The sequence below is a fragment of the Schistocerca gregaria genome, chromosome 4 (genome assembly GCF_023897955.1).
Source record: "Schistocerca gregaria isolate iqSchGreg1 chromosome 4, iqSchGreg1.2, whole genome shotgun sequence".
In the NCBI taxonomy this organism is placed as follows: Eukaryota; Metazoa; Arthropoda; class Insecta; order Orthoptera; family Acrididae; genus Schistocerca; species Schistocerca gregaria.
In genome coordinates, this window is record NC_064923.1 from 518638514 (window position 1) to 518662218 (window position 23705).

The following is a 23705-nucleotide window of genomic DNA, read 5'->3' on the forward strand; positions in this document are numbered from 1 at the left end:
GGTGCTCTTGGTCGTTTAGTGAAGGCCATCGGCCACTGTGTTGTCTGCGGTTGAGAGGTATTTGCCTGAAATTTGGCATTGTCACTGTGGATCTCGGAATATTGAATTCCCTAACGATTTCCGAAATGTATGTTACATGCGGCTAAAATCCAACTACCAATCCGCGTTCAAAGCCTTTTGCTTTCCGTCGCGCGCCCGTATTCATGTCGGTAGCTTTTTCATATGAATCACCTGAGTACAAATGACAGCTCCGACATTGCACTGCACTGTTACACCTTGTTTACTCAATATTACTGCCATCTGTGTATGTGCACATCGCTGTTCCATGAGTTTTGTCACCTCAGGGTGTGAAGAACGTGTTTTAAACCCAGCTTTTTGCAAAACGCTATGTTTTCCTTTTTTGTTATAGTTTAGCCGTATGTTTTTCGACACCTTTGAGTGTCTCGTTTTTATTTCTATAAAATATGAAATGTAATTTTAAGTAAAAAAACTGTGTGTTTCCGTTGTGATCCGTCAACCTCAAGCTGCATAATTTAAAGCACGGCCTGAAGCTATAAATTTTAAAACGTGGCAGCATATTGTCTGAAAAGTAGTTGGGAAAAGTATTTTTATTTTTATTAACAAGTAATGGTTTTTTCTAAATTTTATTTCTGTGAATAATTGTGATGAATCGCTGCTCTCTGTGATACACGATCAGTAGTGGCTTGGTCGGTTAGTTGGGTGGAGGGGACCAAACAGCGAGGACATCGGTCATATCGGATTAGGATACGATGGGGATGGAGGCCGCCATGCCTCTCAAAGGAACCATCCTGGCATTTGCCTGAAGCAGCTTCGGGCAATTATAGAAAACCTAAGTCAGGATGACCGGTCGCGGGTTTGAATCGTCGTCCTGCCGAATGCAAGAACAGTGTGGGAACGACTGCGCCACCTCGCTCGGTATTAGTGGCTTGAACGGAGAAGGTGACCCATCCGTCTCGCAGAATCGCAGAATACAGAATATTACAGTAGCAGTCGCTAGTGCTCTTCACACAGTGAATTCTCATTGGTGAACTGTGGGTTCCATAGCAGGCGGCCCCTACGTGTTCTCTTGCTGACCCAACGACATCTTCAGCTACGATCGCAGTGGGCACGGGATCATCGAGACCGGATGGTGCATCAACGGTAACGTGTCGTCCAGTAGAATTAATGACTTTTCTAGTTACACCAGGTCGTTGGTCCTTCACAGATAAGTCATCATCTAGGTGAACGACTGCATGAAACATGCACCGTGTCGTCAACGTCAGCTGCTGGAGGCATTATTTTGCTATGTGGAATATTCACTTTAGCTTCATGTCTTCCCCGATGCCGATGGCATCATGCAGCAGGAAAACTGCCAGAATCGTACTACAGTGGTTTGAGGACTATATTTAACTCATGTTGATGTCGTCGCTAACAGATTTGCCTGACGTAAACACGATGAAACACATCGGAGACGGTATGGGGCGCCAGCTCGGCACCCAAAAACCACCCACCTGTAATTTACGAGAATTGTGTGAACTGAGCCTAGGTATATGGTGGCATATGTCTCCGAAACCTAAACACGATGAAACACGTAGGAGACGGTATGGGGTGTCAGCTCGGCGCCCAAAAACCACCCACCCGTAATATGTCTCCGAAACCTACAAGGAACCCCTCGAATCCATGTTTCACAGAATCAATGCTGTACTGAATTGCAATGGGGCACCGGCACGCTGTTAATCAAGTGGTCATGACGTTTTAGCTCACCAGTGAATATATTCATAATTTATGGGCAAACAATAAGAAAAGGGACTTTGTGTATTTTTCGGAAGGCAAAGTTAATTTAAAACTAAACTCTATTTCACTAACACAGACAAACGGCGGTATGAACTTCTAACATCAGCAAGTTTTTCTTTCATGTGGCATCTTAGTTTGCATCAGTACGCCAGAAATCATTGCAAAATCGTTGTCAACCAACTGGGTCGACAGAAATAAGGTATAGAACTGCTTTTCCCTTTTGCTGTTTCATTATAGGTTGTCGTTCGTTTTCGTGAGCACTTCATATTGAACGTCTCATACAAAACCAATTCAAGGCACCCTAAGTTTGTTACTAACAAATGTGTTACCTGCTTCTTGTTACTGTACGTTGCTATTCTCCAGTTCTCGTATACTACGGATATTCATTTTCGTAACATATGTTTTTGGATGGAGTCCGCTCTTTAGCAAAACACGATTTTGTTTTTTATCCCAAACATGTTTCACTGCAGTTGCAGCATCTTCAGTGGGCTTTTGTTATGTGGCTGTTAAAGATAAAGAATGTTCTTTACTTTTTGTATCATGTATATTAGTTTTTAAAATCGTAATTGCAGATTTTTGAAGAAAGACATAAATTATGAATTTATACCTTTTCACCACTTAGTGTGGTTTTCTTGACGTATTATGTTTTTACAGTGACTGTTTTCTTTCACAGTTTGTCATCTGCAACCCTATACACCTTAAAGTAGACAAATAATTTAAGCAAAATTTCAATTTGAAAATTGTTATGGCTATAACTGAACTTAATTAGTTCAACGAGGAAAGTTGTGTATTTGTTTGTGGTGTGTGTGTGTGTGTGTGTGTGTGTGTGTGTGTCTATTTACATTACGTTTCACTTACGTTTTCAGTTTTCCTCGTCTTCTTCACTGTGAAGTACTATATATTGAGCTGTCACTGCCACTGTTCCGCTTTTTACCAGTTTTAAAAACAATATTGAGGACAGTGGAACACTTGAAGGTCAAAAAACAAGATGGGTGACAGTGGTACAGTTGATGGCGTACCTGGCGGTTGCTCTGAATGTTTCATAGGTATCTGTGCATTGTGCTTGTGCGTGTCTGTGAAAAGGAAGAGAGAGAGAGAGAGAGAGAGAGAGAGAGAGAGAAAGAGTAGGTTTGAGAATTTTTTATTATTATTATTATTTTGTGTTGTGTGTGTGATAGGGGGTGTGTGAAAGTTGGCGTTTTCGTATTCGATAGTTTTCTTCAATTATTAGATTTTTGTGGGGGATTGTTGGTGCATTTGAGAATTTTCAAGTCATTATTAATATCTGTTTGGTTATGTTTCTAGTCCATAAGGTGTTCAGCAAATATGGAATGACAGCTGTTACTTTTTAACGTTTTTCTGCCTTCTGTGTATCTGGTATTAAAGTTACTGCTTGTCTGTTCTATATAAACTGATTTGCAGTCCTGACATGTTAGTTGGTCAATAACAGATGTGTTGTGTTTGTCTGTGCTTGTGTTGGTTGTCCTTAGTTTTCTCTGTGTTGAGTTGTCTGTCCTGTAGGCTATTTTTAGCCCTTTGGGTAATTTGCCTATTATATGGACTGCTTTGTTGTTGTAGGTGAAATTGAACCACTTGCTTGTTGTTGTTGGTGTTTCTTGTTCATGTGTGCTGATATAGGTGTTCTTTGTGTTTGTAAAAAGGTTTTTGCTTTGTCTGTTGGGTGTCCTTTTTAATTTTGTTTTAGTTTTGTGGTTCAGTTTATCTATAGTGTTTGTGTCGTATCCAGCTACTTGTCGTATACAGCTATTTGTCTGATTGTCTGTAATTTATTCTTAAAGTTGTTTTCAATGTATGGAGTTTTGTTCAGTCTGTTTTGTTCAGCCAGCTAGTTTGTGCACAATCAGATGATTAGAATGTCTGTGAATGGCTGTGCTGGTTGTGATCACTTTCCTGAATACGGAGAATTGATGTTGGTTATAGCGTCTGTATATTGTGAGGTCAAGGATATTTAGCATTTTGTCTTCTGTTTCTATGGTGAATTTTATTTTGGGTGTACTTTGTTCATATCAATGTGGAGTTGTTGGATGTCACTGAGTGTTTCATATAGAAGGCATATGATGTCATCTACATAACGATTCCAATATATTATACGGTATTGTCTGGGTCTTATTATTGTTTCAAATATTTTATTTTCAATGTGATTGAAAAAAATGTTGGCCAGGAGTCCACTGACTGGTGACCCCATTGGAAGCCCGTCTTCTTGTGAGTAGAACTGATGTCAAATGAGAAATAGTTTTTCTCTGTGATTAGTTTTAGATTCCTAGTTATTTGTTTTATGTGGGGTTTGGGAATTACTGCTTGTTCTTCTAATTGTTGTTTGATGATGATGGTTTCTGTAGTGGAAACGGTGGTGTACATGGAAGTGATGTCAAATGATGTGAGTGTGGCTGTTGTGGGTATGTTGATGTTTTCCATCAGCTCTTCAGTGTTGTGTATGGTTCTGTTATTTGTATATATTTAACGTTTCTGTAGGTATGTGTGCATTTCTCTGACTAAGTGGTATGTGGGTGCAGTTCTGAAATTGACAATGGGGTGTACTGGAATGCCTTCCTTGTGCAGCTTTAGTAGTCTGTTCAGTGTGAGTGCTTGGCGATTCTTTTGTTTCAACCACTTCGCTTTCTGATTTGGAATATGTCTGAGAATTTTTTTTAGAAGTGTTAGTATTTTTCTGGTATGTTCGTGTTGGGTCGCTGGTTAGATTTGCTAGGTTGTTGTCTTCCATAAATTATAAGGTTTTATCCTTGTATTCATCCTGTTTTATTATTATCATGGTGCTGCCCTTGTCTGATCACATAATGAGTTCCTCATTGTTTTTAAGTTTTTTTTTTTTTTTACTTTTGTGGATGATTTTTCTTCTTCAGTTCTTGTTCCTGTTTTTGTTTTCTTTATTATGATTCTTATTTCTTCTACAACTAATTCTCTTGTCAGACCTGCACTGATGTTTTGGTTACTGTTTCTTTCTTGTTTTATGATTCTCCACTGTCTTCTGTGTAATGCGTGTGTTGACACGGTATTTTGGGCCTTTTTCTAGAAAATTTATTTCTTAATTAGTTAGTTGTACGTCAGTAAGATTGACCAGACGTTTGTACAATGTGTGGTTTGTTTGCTTTCTATTTTTATGTATAATGATTTTATTTTGTTTTAAAAGAGTGTTTAGTTTTTGTCTCAGGACTATAAATCAGTTTATATAGGTCAGACAAGCAGATTCGTTAATACCAGATACACCGAACACGGAAGAGCGTTAAAAAGTAACACCTGTCATTCCACATTTGCTGAACACCTTATGAGAAGAAACATATTCCAACAGACATCAATACTGACTTGAAAATTCTCAAATGCACCAACAATCCCCCGACAAAATCTAATAATTGAAGAAAACTATCGAATACAAAATGCCATAGTGGAAGGAAAACAAGTAATAAATGAATACACAGCTTTTTCCAATGGAACTCTGTTCTCTGCCCTCAAGGAATTATATATATAACACCAACCTTTCGGTCCCCCCGCCCCTCCCCCCCCCACACAAAACACAAATAATAATAATAATGAAAAATCCTCAACCCCCCCCCCCCTCTCTCTCTCTCTCTCTCTCTCTCTCTCTCTCTCTCTCTCTCTCCCTCCCTTTTCACACAAACACAATGCACAGACACCGCTTAAAGATTCAAAACAACCCCCAGAAACACCTTCAACTGTCCCACAGTCAGTCATCTTGCTTTTACACCTTCAAATTCCACTGTCAACCATCTCGTTTTTACAGCTGGCAAACAGTCACAGTGAAGGAGACGAAGAATAATGTAAACGTAAGTGAAACATAATATAATAGATATATATATATATATATATATATATATATATATATATATATATATATATATATATATATATATATATATATATATATATAACCTTTCAAATCGTAATTTTTTCTTAAATAATTTGTCTATTTTTAAGTGTATATGGTTCACGATGACAAACTGTGAGAGAAAACATTCACTGTAAAAGCATAATACATCAGGAAAACCACATCATGTAAAAAACTATGAATTCATATCTTTATGTGTTTCTTCAAAAATCTGTAATTATTATTTTAAAAACTAATATTTATATGTATTTAAACAGTAAATGCAGTGAAACATGTTTGGTATAAAAAAACCAAATAGTGGTTTTCTAAAGAGTGGACCCCATCCAAAAACATATATATTGTTAAAGCAAACTCGGAGAAAAGAGCTTCAACCCCAAGGTGATTATAGTCATTTTCTCTTGAGCTATTCCTGAACCACTATGTCTTCTGTCCACGAGAATACGTCAGAAATTTGTATGCTCTACAAGTACTTGTCTACCTTAACGAAGCAGTTACATAGTCGTTCAGATTTCCAACATCAAACCGCTACAATACACCTTCACTCTTAATGTGCATAAAAAATGCAGTGTACGCTAAATTCAATAGATTACGTGGATTCTTTCTCGAGTGCAGACCCATCTGGAAATTCTATGCTTCGTCGATAGAGTCCGTTCTTTTTTGTGTAACGAAAAGTGGGCAGCGAGTGTTGTCTTACTCGTTGTCATCCTCATTAAAGTTGATGTCATCTTGATCGCGTCTGAGGACTTGTATCGCCATCTCCTGTAACTAAAACAGGCGCTATGGTTGTGTGCTACCAGACCAGGCAGCTCCAGCTAAGGAGGTACTATTCCTGTACCATCTCTGATCAAGCTCATGCCAGGCAGTGACTGAAATCCCATACAACGCTGTCTTTTAATACAGGAACGAAATTACAGCAAAGAAAACTTACAATAAAGCGCAGAAATAATAACGTGCTTCTTATGTTCATAGTGAATTTTTGATTCAATACACTCTATATTTTCTGATTTGGTGAGTTGCTGAAACAATATCAGTCCATTGTCTATGTAAACATTTCATTTACCACTCCAACAACAAACTTCTTCTTTCGTCAAAAAATTAAAAATCTATAAAATGTTTCTGTTCATAAATTTTTCCCATAGATCATCATCTCTCCTTTTTGACTAAGGTGTAAAAGTATCATGCTCCGCATTTATATGTAAAGTGAGTGAATTTCTCGACGTTGCAAGGTGTAAAGTAACGAGTACAACAGCTCCTAACAGGGAGGCCATAATGATAAAGCATCATCTGGAGATCATTTACATTAATTTCGTTTTCTGAGTGTGAGTTTATGATCATTCTCGAAGAAGAGGCGTTGCTGTGTTGTCGTACACGAAGATAAAGTATAACTTGATTGAAAATATTTATTTTTTATTTTTCAATAAAAAATGTTTGTCATTAAACGTTTTATTATTTTATTTATTATTTTTAATAAAAAAGTTTTTGTCTTAAAACGTTTACTACTGAGGGTAGTTGAATACCATGAGAAAGATTACAAACGATCTATGTAACTTTAACTTGATCATACTGTGGTTAGTTATTTAGAGGGCATCGGTGTAAATATGCCAAACTAGAAGTTGGTATTTTCCGTGATGGCAGAGAAGACGATAATAAGCTGAAAATTAGATTTCATCCCACGCACTCAAGAAGTGATCAACGCTCAGTTACAGTCTATACTTTCGTCTATATTGCTGGCTTCATTAACGTTCCTTATGTAACTGCTAGCATCTTCAGACGCTGATGTACGGAATTATCAGTTGTTCTTTTGATACATTTCTTACTTAAGTTGAGATTTTGATAACCATAGAAATTACTAAATTATTTGTATTAGAGACGCACATTTGCAAGTACATGCACCCAAACTCATTTTGTGCCGTTCATGAATAAGCCTCATTATATATTCGCTTCGTAATGACGCAAATTCACAAACGAACATAAAAAATGGGAAGTTACTGTCGAAATACTTTGTTATGTATTGCGATGAATACGTTTAACTATATTACTGCTTGTTAATAACTATAATTACAGATAGTGTGTAGCTACCGCAACCTTGCTTCCGATAGGATTAGTGAATATAATAGAAACAAGACAATTAGGGTAATGTGTCCTAAAACTGATACAGCTAAAACTTTCTAAAATGTAATGCACCCAGTCTAAAGCAGCCATTACTTAGTGATAATTGGTGATAATCTGTTTTTCTATTAGAAACTATACTTTGGAGATAAAAAATAATTTTGACAAACAGCAATAGCAGACTGAAAATAGAAGTGCCCAAAGCTGTAGAACGTTTGCATACTTAGGCAAACATTTGTTATTCATTGACTAAATTTGTGTTACATACACAGCAAACTATGACATATCTGCTGAATTATTCAGTATTTCCTCATTTATCATAGGAGGATTATTATAAGCAATCAATATAACCATTAAGTATGATATGCTCCATTCCAAAATATGATACTGTTGATTTCCAAACGTGACACAGTGTCGCCTACGACCCAGCCAACATATATACAGCGGTGTGTTGCATGTTGCCGCCATACCCAGGCGTCAGCCGTACCACCGCCGGAGAGCACATCTCCAGCGGTAAACTCATTTCTGAAAAATAAAGCCTTGCAAACAAAAAATGGGTAGGCCAGAAGCAGAAGGGCCAGAAAGCTATGCCTGCTACCAAAGCTGCATCAAGTACACACAAAGAAAAAGGAACTGAGGAGACTGACACTGATTCCGACATCTCTTTGAGGAGTGACGACAGCGTGGAAGATGTTTGGAGAATCAACACGCGGCCCAATGGAATGAATGATCCAGTACATGTAGATGGAAAGTATCACATCTTGGCTAAATTTAGAAGAGGGAAGGAGAATTCATACAGCAACAGATATGTCGGCACCGTACAAAAAATACTGGAAAATGGCATAGGCGTTAAGTCTCTAATGTCTGTGCACAAGGACAAAACACATTTTTAGTTCAGTGGAAACGATATCTGTCTTATTAATGGGAGTGGTGTCATAGGGAAATATCAAATTCTTGTTGGTACTGGAATGGGAAATACGAAACAAACTCTGGAACAACAATTGATAATCAAAAACAGTTTTCACCAGCATGGGCGTACGGCAGGGGCTTAGGAAACCAAATATTATGAGAAATTTTAAAACGTAAACAAATACTATTTTCAATACAAACTTGTGTATTATTAAATAGACACCCCCTATTATTTCGGCTTTGGTTGTATCGCAATACGTTAATTACATCCCGAGAAATTGCGAAGCGAAGTTGACGCTTGAAATAAATGAAGTTTACAGCTAGTGCACGTCCTGAGACTCAAGCGTGCACATCACGCTGCCGGTGATCGTGATGTGATTGACTTAATACATCAGTGGAGTGTTAGTGTATGGTCTGTTTTTGTATGACAACACATCATTGGCCCATATTTCATTGATGGCACTCCTAGAGGGCGATAGTTTAGCCCCTTCTTGAGCTGTACCTTACTTAAACAGGTACACATCATAAAGTGCCAAATAATTCTGCATCAGAATTGTGAATGTCCTGCACATAATGTTTATTGATGCGAAATGACAACTAGAGGTACAATTAGTAGTAACACATTTGGTTTCACGTTTATAAACCTCATCAGTTCTGAAATGTGTGGCTTGTAAAGGATACCAACGGCGCTACAGTTTCCTACGTAATGCATCGTATGTGGTACTGTGCTCAGAGCAGGGTTTGCCAGCACTGGCGCCTGTATCTTTCCGTAAACATACCAATATTACCACGGCACGCTCTACCTTCAATGTGCAAGTGTGTCCTGATCTGGTCCGCTGAACTGCTCCCATGCTGTAACGCAATTCAGTAAAGTAGTTCACATAAGTTGCCACATTAAAACTGCTTTCTTGTGGCTTGTTACATTTGCCGTCATCTAGTCCATATGCCGGCCTTCAGTAATGAAGAAAAACTAATTTTAATTTATGGCGAATGTCGCAGAAATGCAACCGCAGCTGTGACATTGTATGCTAAACGCTACCCAGATCGAAGGTGTCCGTCACATCGAACCATTGGCAACATCTGCAAGACACTCACGAAAACAGGAAGCTGGGCTCTGTAATGGATCTGGGAGATGTGTTATTTTCTACCGGATTTGTCGATACGAAATTATAAATGTTTTCTTATATTTTTGTCAGAATTTTTTAAAATTGTAATTTGCCTTATTCAATGTTTTTTTACTTATATTTTTGAGAGTGAAAGCACGATAGTTACTATTAGTAGATGTGACTAAGAATGTCAAAGAGACTGATTACAAGTGGAAGGTTGTGTGTTGTGTAAAATGTCTTTGACGCTGGAGTCTTCTTTGACTGTAGTCAGTCGGCAGTGAACACTTGGTGTGTGTTGACGGTAGTACCATGTGCAGGTGGTCGTCATAATAAATATTTGCTAGTAAACAGGAAAAAATGAATTATGTTACTATTTTTATATAAACTTTACGAAGAAAACACATTCAAAGAAATGGTATTTGAAGCACCAAAAATGAGGCAAACGCACTGAACCAGGTCATTTCTGCAGCCGCCGAAACTGCATTGTGGAATCATACTTTCACTAGTCGACTGAAGCCAATAAAAATATCATCTTGTAAACATTTCACAGAAAAGGTACTGTCACGAAATATGCCAAATTTAAGTAAATAAAAATAGTGATCACATTTCAGCTCCCACAAAACGTCGACGTACAACGCCAGCGACTGGCAGTGGAAACGAAATTGCTGCTCTGGCTACTGTAGCGCACAATACTCGGGTGGGTGTACGAGATATTGCAGGAGGTGTAGGAATATGCCACAGTAGTGTTTGCAGAATCTTGCATCTTCATCGGTTTCATCCGTTCCATATCTCACTGCACCAAAAACTGTTTGCGAATGACTTTGAATCCCGCATTACCTTCTTTCGTTTCGCACTTCAGCAGTTGCAAGGTAATCCAGTATCCCTAAGCAATACGTTGTTTACGGACGAGGCTTCATTTATAAAACAAGTTAATGTGAATCTGCGGAACATGTACTACTCGTCCGTGCAAAATCCCCACTGGATTCCCCAAGTTGCTCATCAGTGACAATGGTGTGTCAATATTTGGTACGGTATCATTGCTAACTGTATTGTTGGTCCATATTTCTACCATGGAACATTGAATGGGCAGCGATATGCATCATCATCATTTCTTCAACACACATTAGCGCTCCTCATGAAGGATCTAGGATTGGAAACTCTTCTATCAATGTGATTCCAACATGATGGATGTCCCGCACACAATGCAAAAGTTGCCAGAGACGTTCTAGATGCGAAATTTCCTACTAGGTGGATGGGGCTGCGATAGCCAGGACGCCATTAGACTTCTTTCTCTGGGTCGGAGTGAGAGACACAGTGTATCAAGAACCCCCAACGACGGTAGAGGATATGTAATATCGTATTGCTGCGGCGTGTGCGGCAATATCTGTAGAAACTCTACAATCTGTGCAACACTCTTTCGTTACGCGTCTGCAAACGTAAATTGATGCAAATGGAGAACACTTCGAACATATGTTGACGTGACACAGTTTCATTGGTCACGATATGGGTATATTTTGTATGCACAACAATACAGGTCACTATAAATGTGTTTACCAAAGTGAATTCAAGTGCTTATCTCTAATTGTAGCTCTAGTTCTCATTTCGGTATGGTAAACATACATTTACAATTAGAAAAAAGTAACTTTGCGTTGGACATGTTATTTATTTTTGTGGATTGTGCATACCTTTTCATTGTGTGAGCCCTTACCACAGGCAGCGCGAGGTGCATGCTCGAGTCTCAGGACGTGCGCTAGCTGTGAAGTTCAGTTATTTAAAGCGTCAACTTCCCTTCGCAATTTCTCGGGTTTAACTGACGTATTGCGATGAAGCCAACGAGAGTATTTTTGTGATTTTTCATGCTATTGATTGCTTACGAAATAATAGGGGGTATACATTTAAAATACACAAGTTTGTGTTGAAAATAGTATTTGTTTACGTTTTAAAATTTCGCATAGTATTTGGTTTCCTAAGCCCATGCCGTACGTCCACGCTGGTGAAAACCATTTTAGAGCATTTATTGTTGTTACAGAGATATTTGAGGTTGCAGAGTTATGTGAGACACTCGGTCACTAGTAACGGTGACGATTTTATTAACTCAAAAATGTGGTTATACACAGCACACATACTCAAAAATAGTCACCAAAACTGTTGGCACATCTATCCCGTTGTGACACTAGCCGGTCGATGCCATCCTTGAAGAAGCTAGTAGGCTGCTGTCGGATCCAGGCCTGGACCCAGTCACAAACTTCGCCGGTGCCCACGATAATACCCAGTAGCCGATGGATCTCGTGCACGGTGATTCTGAGGTTATCCAAGACTTAAGCAATCGCTTCCGCAACCATTTCCGATGTGATGACACGATGAGCCTGTCCAGAATGAGCATTGTCTTCCAGTGACTCGCGCTCCTCAAGGAACCGTTTGCGACATTCCACAACACTTGAACGAGTCACACTGTACTCGCCGTACGCAGCCTTCATCCGTCGATACATTTCTCGGCCTCCAACTCCATCGCCAAAAATCGAGTCACTCCTCGTTGTTCCTGCTTACTCGCCTGCTTGTAGTGGATGATAACTTGTGTGACCACCTTCTCTTCGGCGTGAAACCACACTGGCGCTATGCAACTTCAAACGGTGCGCAGGCGTCAATATCTCTACCAATAAATGGCGCCACCATACTCGCAGTTACGTGGTGCCACGTTACTTGTTAGACAAAGGTAATCGCGCTGACCAGGTTTCATTTGACTGAACCTCATACATCCATATAAGATCGGAACCTCTTACCTTTAATTTTTAATTTACATAACAATACGATACGTGTATTACATTTTGGACGAGCCATGTCATATTTAAAGATTTCATTCCAAAAAATTTGACACTATTTTTTTCCTAATCTACATTTGCAAACTTTAAAGCATTAAATGCATGCAGTGTCATTTTAAAGCAGCTTAAACCCTCCAACATTTACGATTTTTGATGACAGACTATCTTCTTCTTTGAAAAATGTGGACTAAAGTTGTGCTTTTGTATCATATTTAGGTACCTTACCCTACATCGGTGTTCTTGTGCTAAATCAAGACAATTAATGACGATTTCATATGACTGTCCCATATTTCGTTATAAAATGTTATCGCTGAAGAAAAAGTCACCATCGCGAGCTTTTTTATTCATTGTATGAATCCAACAATAAATTTGTAAACATTATAAAGAATTGTAAGTACATTCACAAAATTAGAGAACTCTCTACACAGTGACTGTCTGAGACCTTTTCAGTATCAGTCTGACCTTCCAGAGACTCTACATTCAAGACTAAGTGAAGCTTTTATCATGATAAAAGTACTGTATCAAAACACAAAGTATTAAGCACTGTCGCTCAGCAGATAACCTTCGACTGAATAAAACTCTGTAAATTTAGCAACAGTTTTATTGTTCATTGAAATTTACATACTTTTGCTACACAAAGACTTGTACATATGACTTAGTTCGATCATTTACATGTATGTGGAAAATAAAATGTACCAGTTTTGTAATTTTTCCCTAACAGTACATTATAATACAAGGTCTCCATTATTACGAGATATAACCTACTTAAGAATCAAATAATAACAAAGTAAAATTTACTTTTTTCAGTTACAGTACGAGCAGTACTGCTTCTTAAATTTATAATAAACTTCCAGTCATCTGAATTTCACTAAGTTTGGTGAACTATCCCCACGAACGATTGCCTCGGGTGCGACATATTAATAAAATGAAGGAATTAGAATCGCGATTTGTTTCCGTGCCTTCTGTTGAACAGTTTTGAAACCGTGTGCCATTTGTCGAGGGTGGAGCTGGTAACATTTAAAATGGCCTTGTATATCAACGTGTAATAACCACATAAAATATAAGATTAACTGGGCTCAAGTCACAGATTTCCCAAATGCTCCATCGTTTAGTTTCATCCCATCAAATTAATTATAAGCACCACCCAGAGAAATTTAAAAATTTAGAACTGCGTAACAAACATGACATACAAGACAGCTGCATAACGTGGGTTAATTTAAATCTGAAACTGCCATTTCGGCCTTTTTACATATCTTTAATGACATGCTAATTTAAGGCCCTTACTCTAGCAGTACCAGCAAGAATTTACCCTCTGCCACTGTTGTCAATCTGATGTTATAACTTTGCTGCTCAGAGAGTAAGTCTTTTCTTTTTTAATACACATCTGTAAATATTATGTGCGAGTTTCATCGCATACCTGGAGTTTATCCACAATGGAAAAAATGATGATTCTTCAAGTAGAACTTTCTAACTGGTGTCTGTTAGTATCGAGATACTTGGATTTTCTTTACTGGCAGACACGTCGATGGGTATGCCACTACTGTTACTATTTATATGATGCTGAGATAACCTCGAGATACCATTGGCCACGTTGTCAGGGCTTCCCTTCTTTGTCGGTCCGGTCGCTTCGTTGCTACCTGCAGCGTCTGCAGCACGGCTTCCCTGATCGGCGGGTACGGACGAGTCGGTTTTGGGGTTTTCATTGTCAGCGCCGGCAGTTTTTCCTGGAAGCGCCGCTGCTCCTGGAACGGTTGTCTGGGCGACCCTTCCATCAGGCCGCTTGTTTTTGTCGCTGTCTTCCAGCATATTATTTATTCTGTTATCTGCAGAAAGAAAAGGGAAGAAAAATCGCTTTCAGACACAGTCCTAGAAAATACACGTTTTTTAACCTAGTATTCATTCTTATTGGCTTATGTTTTATTTCTGAGAGGAAATGAATCATGAGTAAACCAATTTTTCTCATTTATTCTGTCGGATAACATCCATATTTCATTATCGAAAACACCTTAAAGAACCAAGGCAGGTAGCGTATAATTTAAACCAACCAATCGTTATAGAACTATTCCACATGGTACGCAAGAGATATGAGACAGACTTCAGGAATTATGTAACACTCCTAGTTTCAAACAAGGCATAAGCTGACGGATGAAAATATTACTGAACCATCAGTAAAATACAGTACGTCATGATTGTAAAATACATGTATTGTTTGCGAGAGAATGGAAAAACTGGTAGAAGCCGCCTCCAGGAATAGCACTTTACGTTCCAGAGAAATGTAGAAACACGTGGGGCAATACTCACCCTATGGATTATTTGAGAAGTAGAGTGAAGAAAGGAAAAGTTACCTTTACAGTGTTTTTAGATCTATATAGAGCTTGTGGTAGTGTTGATTGCAACACACTCCTTGAAATTCTAAATGTAGAAGGGGTAAAAAACAGGGAGCGAAAGTTAATTTACAACTTGCAGTTATAACAGTCGGGGAACATTATATAAAATCAGTAGTTGAGAAAACATGAAGAAACTTTTTGCCCATCTCCACTGTTGTTCAATCTGTACTTTTCGAGAAGAAACAAAAACTGAGGCGCTAAAGAAGAAACTGTGTTGTGCAATGGAACATTGTAAGTATCGGTCGATTTTTGCTACTTGCCCAGTAAATGACTGACTATGGCAGAGGTAAAGAGGATTTAAAATACAGACGAGCAATAACAGGAAAAAGCCGGCCGGAGTGACCGAGCGGTTCTAGGCGCTACAGTCTGGAGCTGCGCGACCGCTACGGTCGCAGGTTCGAATACTGCCTCGGACATGGATGTGTGTAATGTTCTTAGGTTAGCTAGGTTTAAGTAGTTCTAAGTTCAAGGGGACTGATGACCTCAGATGTTAAGTCCCATAGCGCTCAGAGCCATTTGCACCAACCGATAGCAGGAAAAGCGTCTACGAAAACAAGAAATATTTTAACATCGAAACAAACAATAAGCACGGTGGGGTGCAAATCTAGCTCGCTTTCGCAGTAAAATACTGCAAGTGCATCATGGGTAACGCTAAATGAGCTAGAGCGTCTGGCCACAAGCATGCAGGCTAAGGTAACCAAACACTAACAAAAGTTGCTTCTCAGAACCAAATGACTAAAAAACTGGGACCTTCAGCCCTTGTTTGCCAACTAAATATAGAGGTAATTAGCCGAGCTAAAAGTGATCAATTGTCAACAGTTCTTTTAGGTAATAATACTGGCGTGGTTTTAATCTGTGAAGCAAGAGCCCTTGCATCAAACTAAGAAGATCTTCGAAAATGAGAAAGGATATATGGACATGACCTTATTGGCGCAAAGTACCACAACATTTATGGCGTTGCTACTTACGTTAGAACTGACTTTGTTCAAAACAAGTACAGCTGATGAAATTCATAATGTATCAACAAAGCTTTAAGAGCTCATTATCCATAACATGTATAAACCACCTAATGTAGATTGGCGCTAAATGTTCTACCGTTTGCTGTCCATCCATCAACATACGCTGGTGGTTTTAACAGCACCACGATCATTGGAAGTACGCACGGATCGACGACTGTGGTAATGCACTTGTTGGGTGGGCTGAAAATAATAACCTTTACCAAATTTTTGACGCCAAGGATTTAGATGCCTTTAGAGCACTTGCATGGCAGACCTCTCTCTTTCGTCTCGTTTTACTGTAAAGACCACGCAATTCTTGCATCGAGAAAAGTCTTTCCAAACTTTCCACGTAGCCAACACAGACCTGTTAGTCTCAATAGTGGCTTATCCATCCCATTAGTTAAGTCAGTGCCACGACCTAGATCGAATCTTGAAAAGGCAAACTAACCCCAGACCTAGAACCGTTTTGTTGGAGCTGTTCTTGTATTTGCTTAAAAACATATTCCTAGTGGATATATAGGAGAATATAATCCGAGATCGAATGAGATAAAAACAATTTAACAGAAGCGGAGAGAGTGACATTGCAGATGAACGTCGTCATAGTTTTGATAATGCAAGGAAAGTGTGCTTGTCTCAGATGGTAGAAGACTTGAATTTCAGACATTCAAGTACCAAGGCTTGGTCCTTGCTCCGTAAATTGGACGCCTTCTTTAAAAAATCTGATCAGAAGTATTTCACTTAATCATACTGTAAAACATACAGTAAAAATGTCCAGATCGTCCAGAGATAAATAGCATACCTCAAGGATTGAAAAAGAGCCTACAAATCTAAAAGTTCAGTCTCCAAGCGATTCAAATTTCACTTAATTATACTGTTAAACAAACAGTAAAAATGTCCAGATCGTCCAGAGATAAATAGCATACCTCAAGGATTAAAAAAAAGCCAACAAATCTAAAAGTTCAGTCTCCAAGCGATTCAAATTTCTCTTCCTCATTCACCGTAGATGAAATTTGGATTTATCTTAGGTTAAAAGTGGTAGGTCTCTGGGGTTTGATTATTCTTGGGGAAAATGCCAAACACGCTGATTCGGTTCTTCTCTATTATTTTGAAACAGGGACACTTCCCATGGAACTAAGAAAATATAAAAAATATGGCGGTCTTCAAACCTAACAAATCACCAGATCTCCTCCAGAAATTTCCGCCAATTTCTCTGCTTAGTTGCATGTAAAAGCTATTAGACTGATATATTTGCAAAAGAATTAGTGGGTGTTTTTTAGAACACATTCCAATAGAACAAGCGGGATTTAGGCCTCACTTAAGCTGCAACGAGCATAATAGTTCTGAAAAATTTCATAGAGGCTATTTTCCAGGAGACAGCATATGACACCGTCTGGAGGGAAGGTGTGATTTACAAATAATTACTAATAATTAAACACTGGACAACACCATCTCTTATTAATAACATGATAAGCAATCGATACTTTCAGGTTTATTTGGGTGAAAATAGAAGCTCAATAAGGAAACCAAATAACGGCCGGCCACAAGGCTCAGTTCTCGCACCTCTCCTGTTCAGCCATTATTTTTCAGAGCTTCCAAACACATCTTCAAGGAAATTCTGCTATGCAGAAAACATCGCTTTGGCTTGTCAATCAAAAGAGTTTAGTCAGTCAGAGGAACACTAACAGAGAGAGCGAGGTTTGTGCGCTTCACCTTAACAACGAAGAAACTAACACTAAGCTCAAGTTCCAATTTGATAGCAACACTCTCCGTCACAAGTGTTGCAAGTACCTTGACATCACACTCGACCGCACTCTGTTTTCCAAAAAAAACATCTGGGGAACATATCAGCCAATACAAAAACTAGCAACAACGTCATTCAGAGACTGTAGTGCACAGCTTGGGAGAGGGAGGGGGGGGGGGCTTCAATCGAGACTTTGCCTAGATCAATTTTTCCGCTGTTTTGTTTTTTTTTTGGCCACAGAGTATTGTTGTTCGGTATGGTGTAATAGTTGTCATACTAGGTTCATCAATGCGCCGCACACTCAATCACATTCATTCCTTATTATAGACGTCCTGCGCGTGTGTGACATACCAATGATGATGAGTAAGCAGGGTCAAGTCGATGTAAGGGAGAGACAAAAGAGCCTTGTACAGGATAGGCGAGCGATGAAAGCAACATCGAAAAGGTCTTCGAACTCCACAATAATAACAATTTAAACTGTTTGTTCTTTTAAAGCTGACGTAAAACGACAGTGAAAAAAAACAAAGAAAAAGGAAATTGTGTGCATGTAAAGCTTCACTTTTTATCTCATTGGGATTTCGTCTACAAGCGATGGGCTTCACTACCGCCTTTATAACTTTTGGGAAGTAGTTCTCGGTGACTAAGCAAACTCTCTCAAAGCAGTGGATTTGTACGCTTACTAAATCATCCTCAACTGCACCTTTCAGTTTCAGCATGACGATTCCGTTTAATACCATAATTGTAGATCAAAGGTACGAAAACTAGCTATTCCATCTGTGATAAACTTTTTCCTGATTTGTGGCAGTATCACGTTTTATAATTCCAATGGTTAGTTAGAACTACATCGAATCACACCAAAAATGGTAATGTTTTCCGTTAACGTGCATGCGGGCGCGGCCTTTGTGTGTGTGTGTGTGTGTGTGTGTGTGTGTGTGTGAGTGTGTCTCACCTGTGTAAACTGAAAATTACAATGTTAATTAGTACTTGTTTGCGATATCACACGAATAATAATAATATGAACATGGAACATAGTAGTAAACTCAGAAATTATGTTGCGTATTCTATCACGCTAATCATGCAGTTTTAAAATTTATTTAATCTTACAACTTAATGTTTTAAAGCGTCTACCTAACTAGTGTAATTATTTAAAGCGTATCAATAGTTAAAATGTTGTTCCTCTGCTAGTAGATTTCAAGTAATTACCAGATACCCAAGATGTAGGTTATACATATATTTACTTGAAACTGATGGAAAGATATATGATGTCACGTATTCCCTCCGAAATTGTTCATTATCAGAATCCGATCAGTTCTATTATGTTTTTACTGCTTGTCAGCCCTCTCCTACTCCACGTTTTTGAGAAAGGCACAAAGATATTGTTAGAAATTTTCTTTCTTAGAATGGGCACCATGGTGGATATTGAGGTGTGGACATCACAGTGCTAGTAATGAGGAAACAATCGAAAGACCAGTAAGTACTTTATTTCCAATTATTTATTTTACTTTCGCTTTATCGTACTGATAAGAAAAAATTCCGTCTTTTGCAGCTATATGTTTCATTTGCGTCTACTAAGCACGTTTCACCTCTTCATTAGGCATCTTCGGTGATTTGCAACACAGAAGAAAATTATTTAATTATAGAGCGCGAGGTGTCAGTAGCATTTCACAATGACATAAAATTACCATTCCACACAACAGTAACCGTCCTTATACCATAGCATACATTTTAACGCTAAGTAAATAGATCTCACGTTTGCTGTGGGTCATGTAGCGCTATCTGTTGCTTAACTCCTTAAGTTGGCATAACGGATATACCCGAACATAGTCTGCACGTTTCCAGTGGCTTGTAGTCAATGGTAATGACGAGTTTCAGACCGGCTAATGTTAAAACGCTATTACTTGACGATTACTTCTCTAGATGATACCTCTCGTCAGGCAATATAATGCATTCTCACCCAGTTATAACATTTTTCCATTGTTTACAAGGGCAAGGACATAAATTATGTGAGTCATTGTACCGACGAGAAAAAACTTCTCTAATTATTTGAAGCTTGATCATAATTTGCTCGCTAAGAGTTATTGTATGTGCCTCAGCAGTTGGTACACTAGTTCAGATTTTGTTGACAAACAAAGGAGCAAGAACATCGAAGCTGTCCGTACAATGCGTGAAAATTGAAAGTAGTTCCTCGACTTAATGAAGAGTGAAAAACTGAAGATGGGCTATTAAGTAAGATCGCAGAGGAACAAGCACATGTTGATGAGATGAAAATGCAAGAAAGACATTGTGACTGCCAGTTTGTTCCCTGATGCCAATATATTCAAGAAATAAATCCAAAGAATGACATTGCGAAAAATCCGGGTGTTGTCAAGAATTGTAACAAAAACATGGGAGGCGAGGCTAGGAACTAGTCGCAATTGCGAAGCTACCAAATGACAAGGACCAGATTAAAAATACATTTCCAAAGATTTTTTTGCTGTTTATTAGACGTTACGTAGTTCGATTGAAACATTACGCGCATGTCATGAAAACAGTATATTGGAATTCGTGATTAATCTCGGACACCGTAGCATCCTTTCCACATAAGGTGTCACAAACTGGACGCTCTGCCCGAAAACCAAAAGCGACTTGTCATATAGCCAGACATTATGCAGAATTTTGGCAAGCAGAACGAAGGAAATACCAACAAAGAGGCGTGGAGTACGCACGAAAAGAAGCCCTCGAAAAAAAGTAGATCCTCTGAGTGGAGCATCACGTTTTCAGATATTTCATACATAAAATGAACCATCTCAAAATAAAATTTCGTTCCTCTTCTTTGAAACGTCCTAATCCACTTTAGCCTTGGCCTATAAACCAAATCAACAAAGAAATGTTTTAACGAGTGAGCAAAGCACGAAGCAACTGAGCTAGCGGCAACTAGTGGTTCAGGCAGAGGAATGCGCACGATAAATACTCGTTCACTGGCTTAAAATACAGTAATAGAAGACAATGCGCAGAAGCTTTTATATTTGCTCGGCTTAACCTGGTAAAGGAGGTACGAAGTTCCGAAGACGTTGAGAGTGATTTGGAGTGAAGTGAATAGTATGTATCGGGTCTGCCCATTGTGAGATTCCACTGTCTGTGAAATTCGCATGATTTATGTTGCCAGGAACCATTCATGTTAGCGAAAAATCAACTTTAAAGAAATCGGGATAGAAATTAAAGTATATAATTTGCCTATGTATTATCTCTTTATATTTAGCTGCTTATCTATTACACGCTTGAAACTAGAAAAAAATGGAATCAAACGTCGATGAAAGCGCGTATACATTCCAAAACCTGGGTTTTTGAATCCATGCGTTTATGTGCGCTACGTTATTTTTATTCCTTAAGAGACAATAATTATAGATATATAGCAATACGCAACCGGAAGTACTTTCCTTAGCATTCCTTCAAGAACACCGCCCCCTAGTGTTCCGTATAGTGGCTTTAGCGCCTGGACGGGAGGCAACTACATTGGCTTTCCTGCGTTCGAGGTTGCCTGCTCATCAGAGACGTAACGACTGTAGCCCGGTTTTGCGTTAGAGCGAGTTCCGTAGACCTACAAATAATATGAGCCGAACAACAGCCTTCCTGCGGGTCTTAAAATATGTCAAGCCATTACTTCAGTCTTAACACGTCACAGCGTAAGTCCTAACTTCATAATCGTGCCAAACACTATAGAATCTGCCAAGTTGCAAAATTCACCAATAGAGAACACGCGCTCTCTGCTTCACTGCACACAGTCCTTTCTTCTTAGTCTCTAGAACGCATATTCAGTTCAACAGATGAGACGAATATACTTGCATTCCAGCGCTACATAGTTTTATCCAACGTATTTGCCATGGTTTGTTAACAATCCGTTGTACAGGAAATTCATAGATTGTACACACAGACGAAAATGTTCAACATTCGTGTACTTTGTAGTGGGTGCTAGGTCCCCTATTTTGTGCTCTGCCATCCTTGAAATCATCTATGTAAACCTTATTTTCTGTTCCGTCTGTCTTTCATGGCTTTAGATGCCTTTGACTATATAGGCCGCCTTTTCCCCATCCTTGAAATCATCTGTGTAAACCTTATTTTCTGTTCCGTCTGTCTTTCATGGCTTTAGATGCCTTTGACTATCTAGGTCGCCTTTTCCTGTATCTGTCTGTCCCTGTCACTGTTTCCGCCTGGTGTTCGGCAAGCTTCTCTTGCGGCGTTCTTTGCTGAACTTCCTCGTTTTTGCTGTGGACGGCTGGCGTAGTAACTTACTTTGAACTTGCCTTCTGATGGCCGTTCTCACATATCAAGCTACAAGCGACTTTTTAGACTGCAGCTTGCATTTTGTACCTTAGCGCAGTATTTGCTTGCAACGTTTTCAGATCTTTAACGTGCCTTTAGCCATGTTCAAACTTAAATCTCGTTGGTCAGCGAGGTAGTATCTGTCGATGCCCATCGCACAGTATCGGCTTTTCATTAATCCATCTGCACATTAAGCATGTTGAATACGTTATATTTTCTGGAACCATTATTCAGTTCTTCCTTAAGTGGTGGCCCTGTATGCCACGTGGTCCGGTAAGGACAATTATACTGTTTCTTGTTTCGCTGATTATGGACCGAGTTGCAGTAATCATACATTTACGTGAAGCTTTTACTATTTATTTCCAATCTCATATCGCTGATGAAAATATGTTTAAAGCACGAAGCAATACGTAGCTTGGTCTGCATTTTTTAGTCTGCACTTAATTTCTAATACGATCTCTAACCCACACTCTGCCTTAAACTGGAATGTTAGTCACTGCGAGGGATAGACGCTATCAGCGTGTTTTTTCCAGCAGTGCTCAAAATGGCTCTGAGCACTATGCGACTTAACTTCTGAGGTCATCAGTCGCCTAGAACTTAGAACTAATTAAACCTAACTAACCTAAGGACATCACATACATCCATGCCCGAGGCAGGGTTTGATCTTGCGACCGTTGCGGTCGCTCGGCTCCAGACTGTAGCGCCTAGAACTGCACGGCCACTCCGGCTGGCACAGCACTGTAATCAGCAAGAATCTTTTTCTGTTCTTTGTATGCTTCACAGTTTGGAAGGTAAGCGATGGTATGGAGGTCCCAAAACTGTCTACTACATGTCATATTATGTTTCACGTGGTTGCTGTATATCTCTATATTGCACGATTTGTGTGAAAAGGTGTTAGGTTACTAGATGGACCACGCATGTTCACTGCTCATGATTTACCAATAAGGTGGACCATTTACATTTTCTTCAAATCAGATGATGAAACTGCTATAAGTATTTGTGACTCTAAAATTCATTGAAGTATTCATTTACGCCCCCAATTCCCTCCTTTGCGCAAACCAAGCACTGCCTTCTCTTGCCTGTGTTTTTTAAATATAGTCACACTGCGTTATACGTCATTGCTAGCAGAAATATACGTAAAAAGGAATACACATCCAGGGAATTTTTTCTGATGACGTATTTTCATGTACTCAGGACATTACAAAACAATGTGGGTGGGTTACGAACTAAAGAGTAATGCCTACATAGACCCATTATCGAGGTTTCCTATGAGATTCATAGTTTTTGGATGTGGGAACTCTCATACAGGTCTGTAGATTTTGAGAATAGGGCCCACTTTTCAAACAGGTTTCAAGCATATACTGAATAGTGTAATTAATCTCAGTTTTTGTTTTAGCAGTGACGTCGATCAGAGTGCATAGAGATACAGTTAGAGGCTTTTATACTTTGTACGTGCTGCACTAGTGACACGGAAGTTTGTAGTTAGCATGTAGGGAAAATTCAACATTTGTGCCACTCCGAAACTCGAAAGCGGATTTCCTGCATATCTCGAGCGGTTCCTTCAACCTGGTCTTGCCTCTAGGTCGGAGTCAAATATTAACTGTCACTTGAATTTCCACTTTTGATTTCCGAACACTAGCACCAGAGGTATATGAGGCTA

At 39.0% G+C, this 23705-nt stretch overlaps 1 protein-coding gene across 1 annotated transcript in view; it reads right to left on the reverse strand.

Moving 5' to 3' along the window:
* Positions 1-13203: 13203 nt before the first annotated feature.
* The window catches only part of LOC126267197 (uncharacterized), a 237151-nt gene continuing 226649 nt past the window's right edge, over positions 13204-23705 (reverse strand). The window contains exon 7 of the mRNA XM_049972166.1: positions 13204-14443. Coding sequence (XP_049828123.1) covers positions 14088-14443 — 356 coding nt within the window. The 3' untranslated portion in view covers positions 13204-14087. The remainder of the gene's footprint in view (positions 14444-23705) is intronic.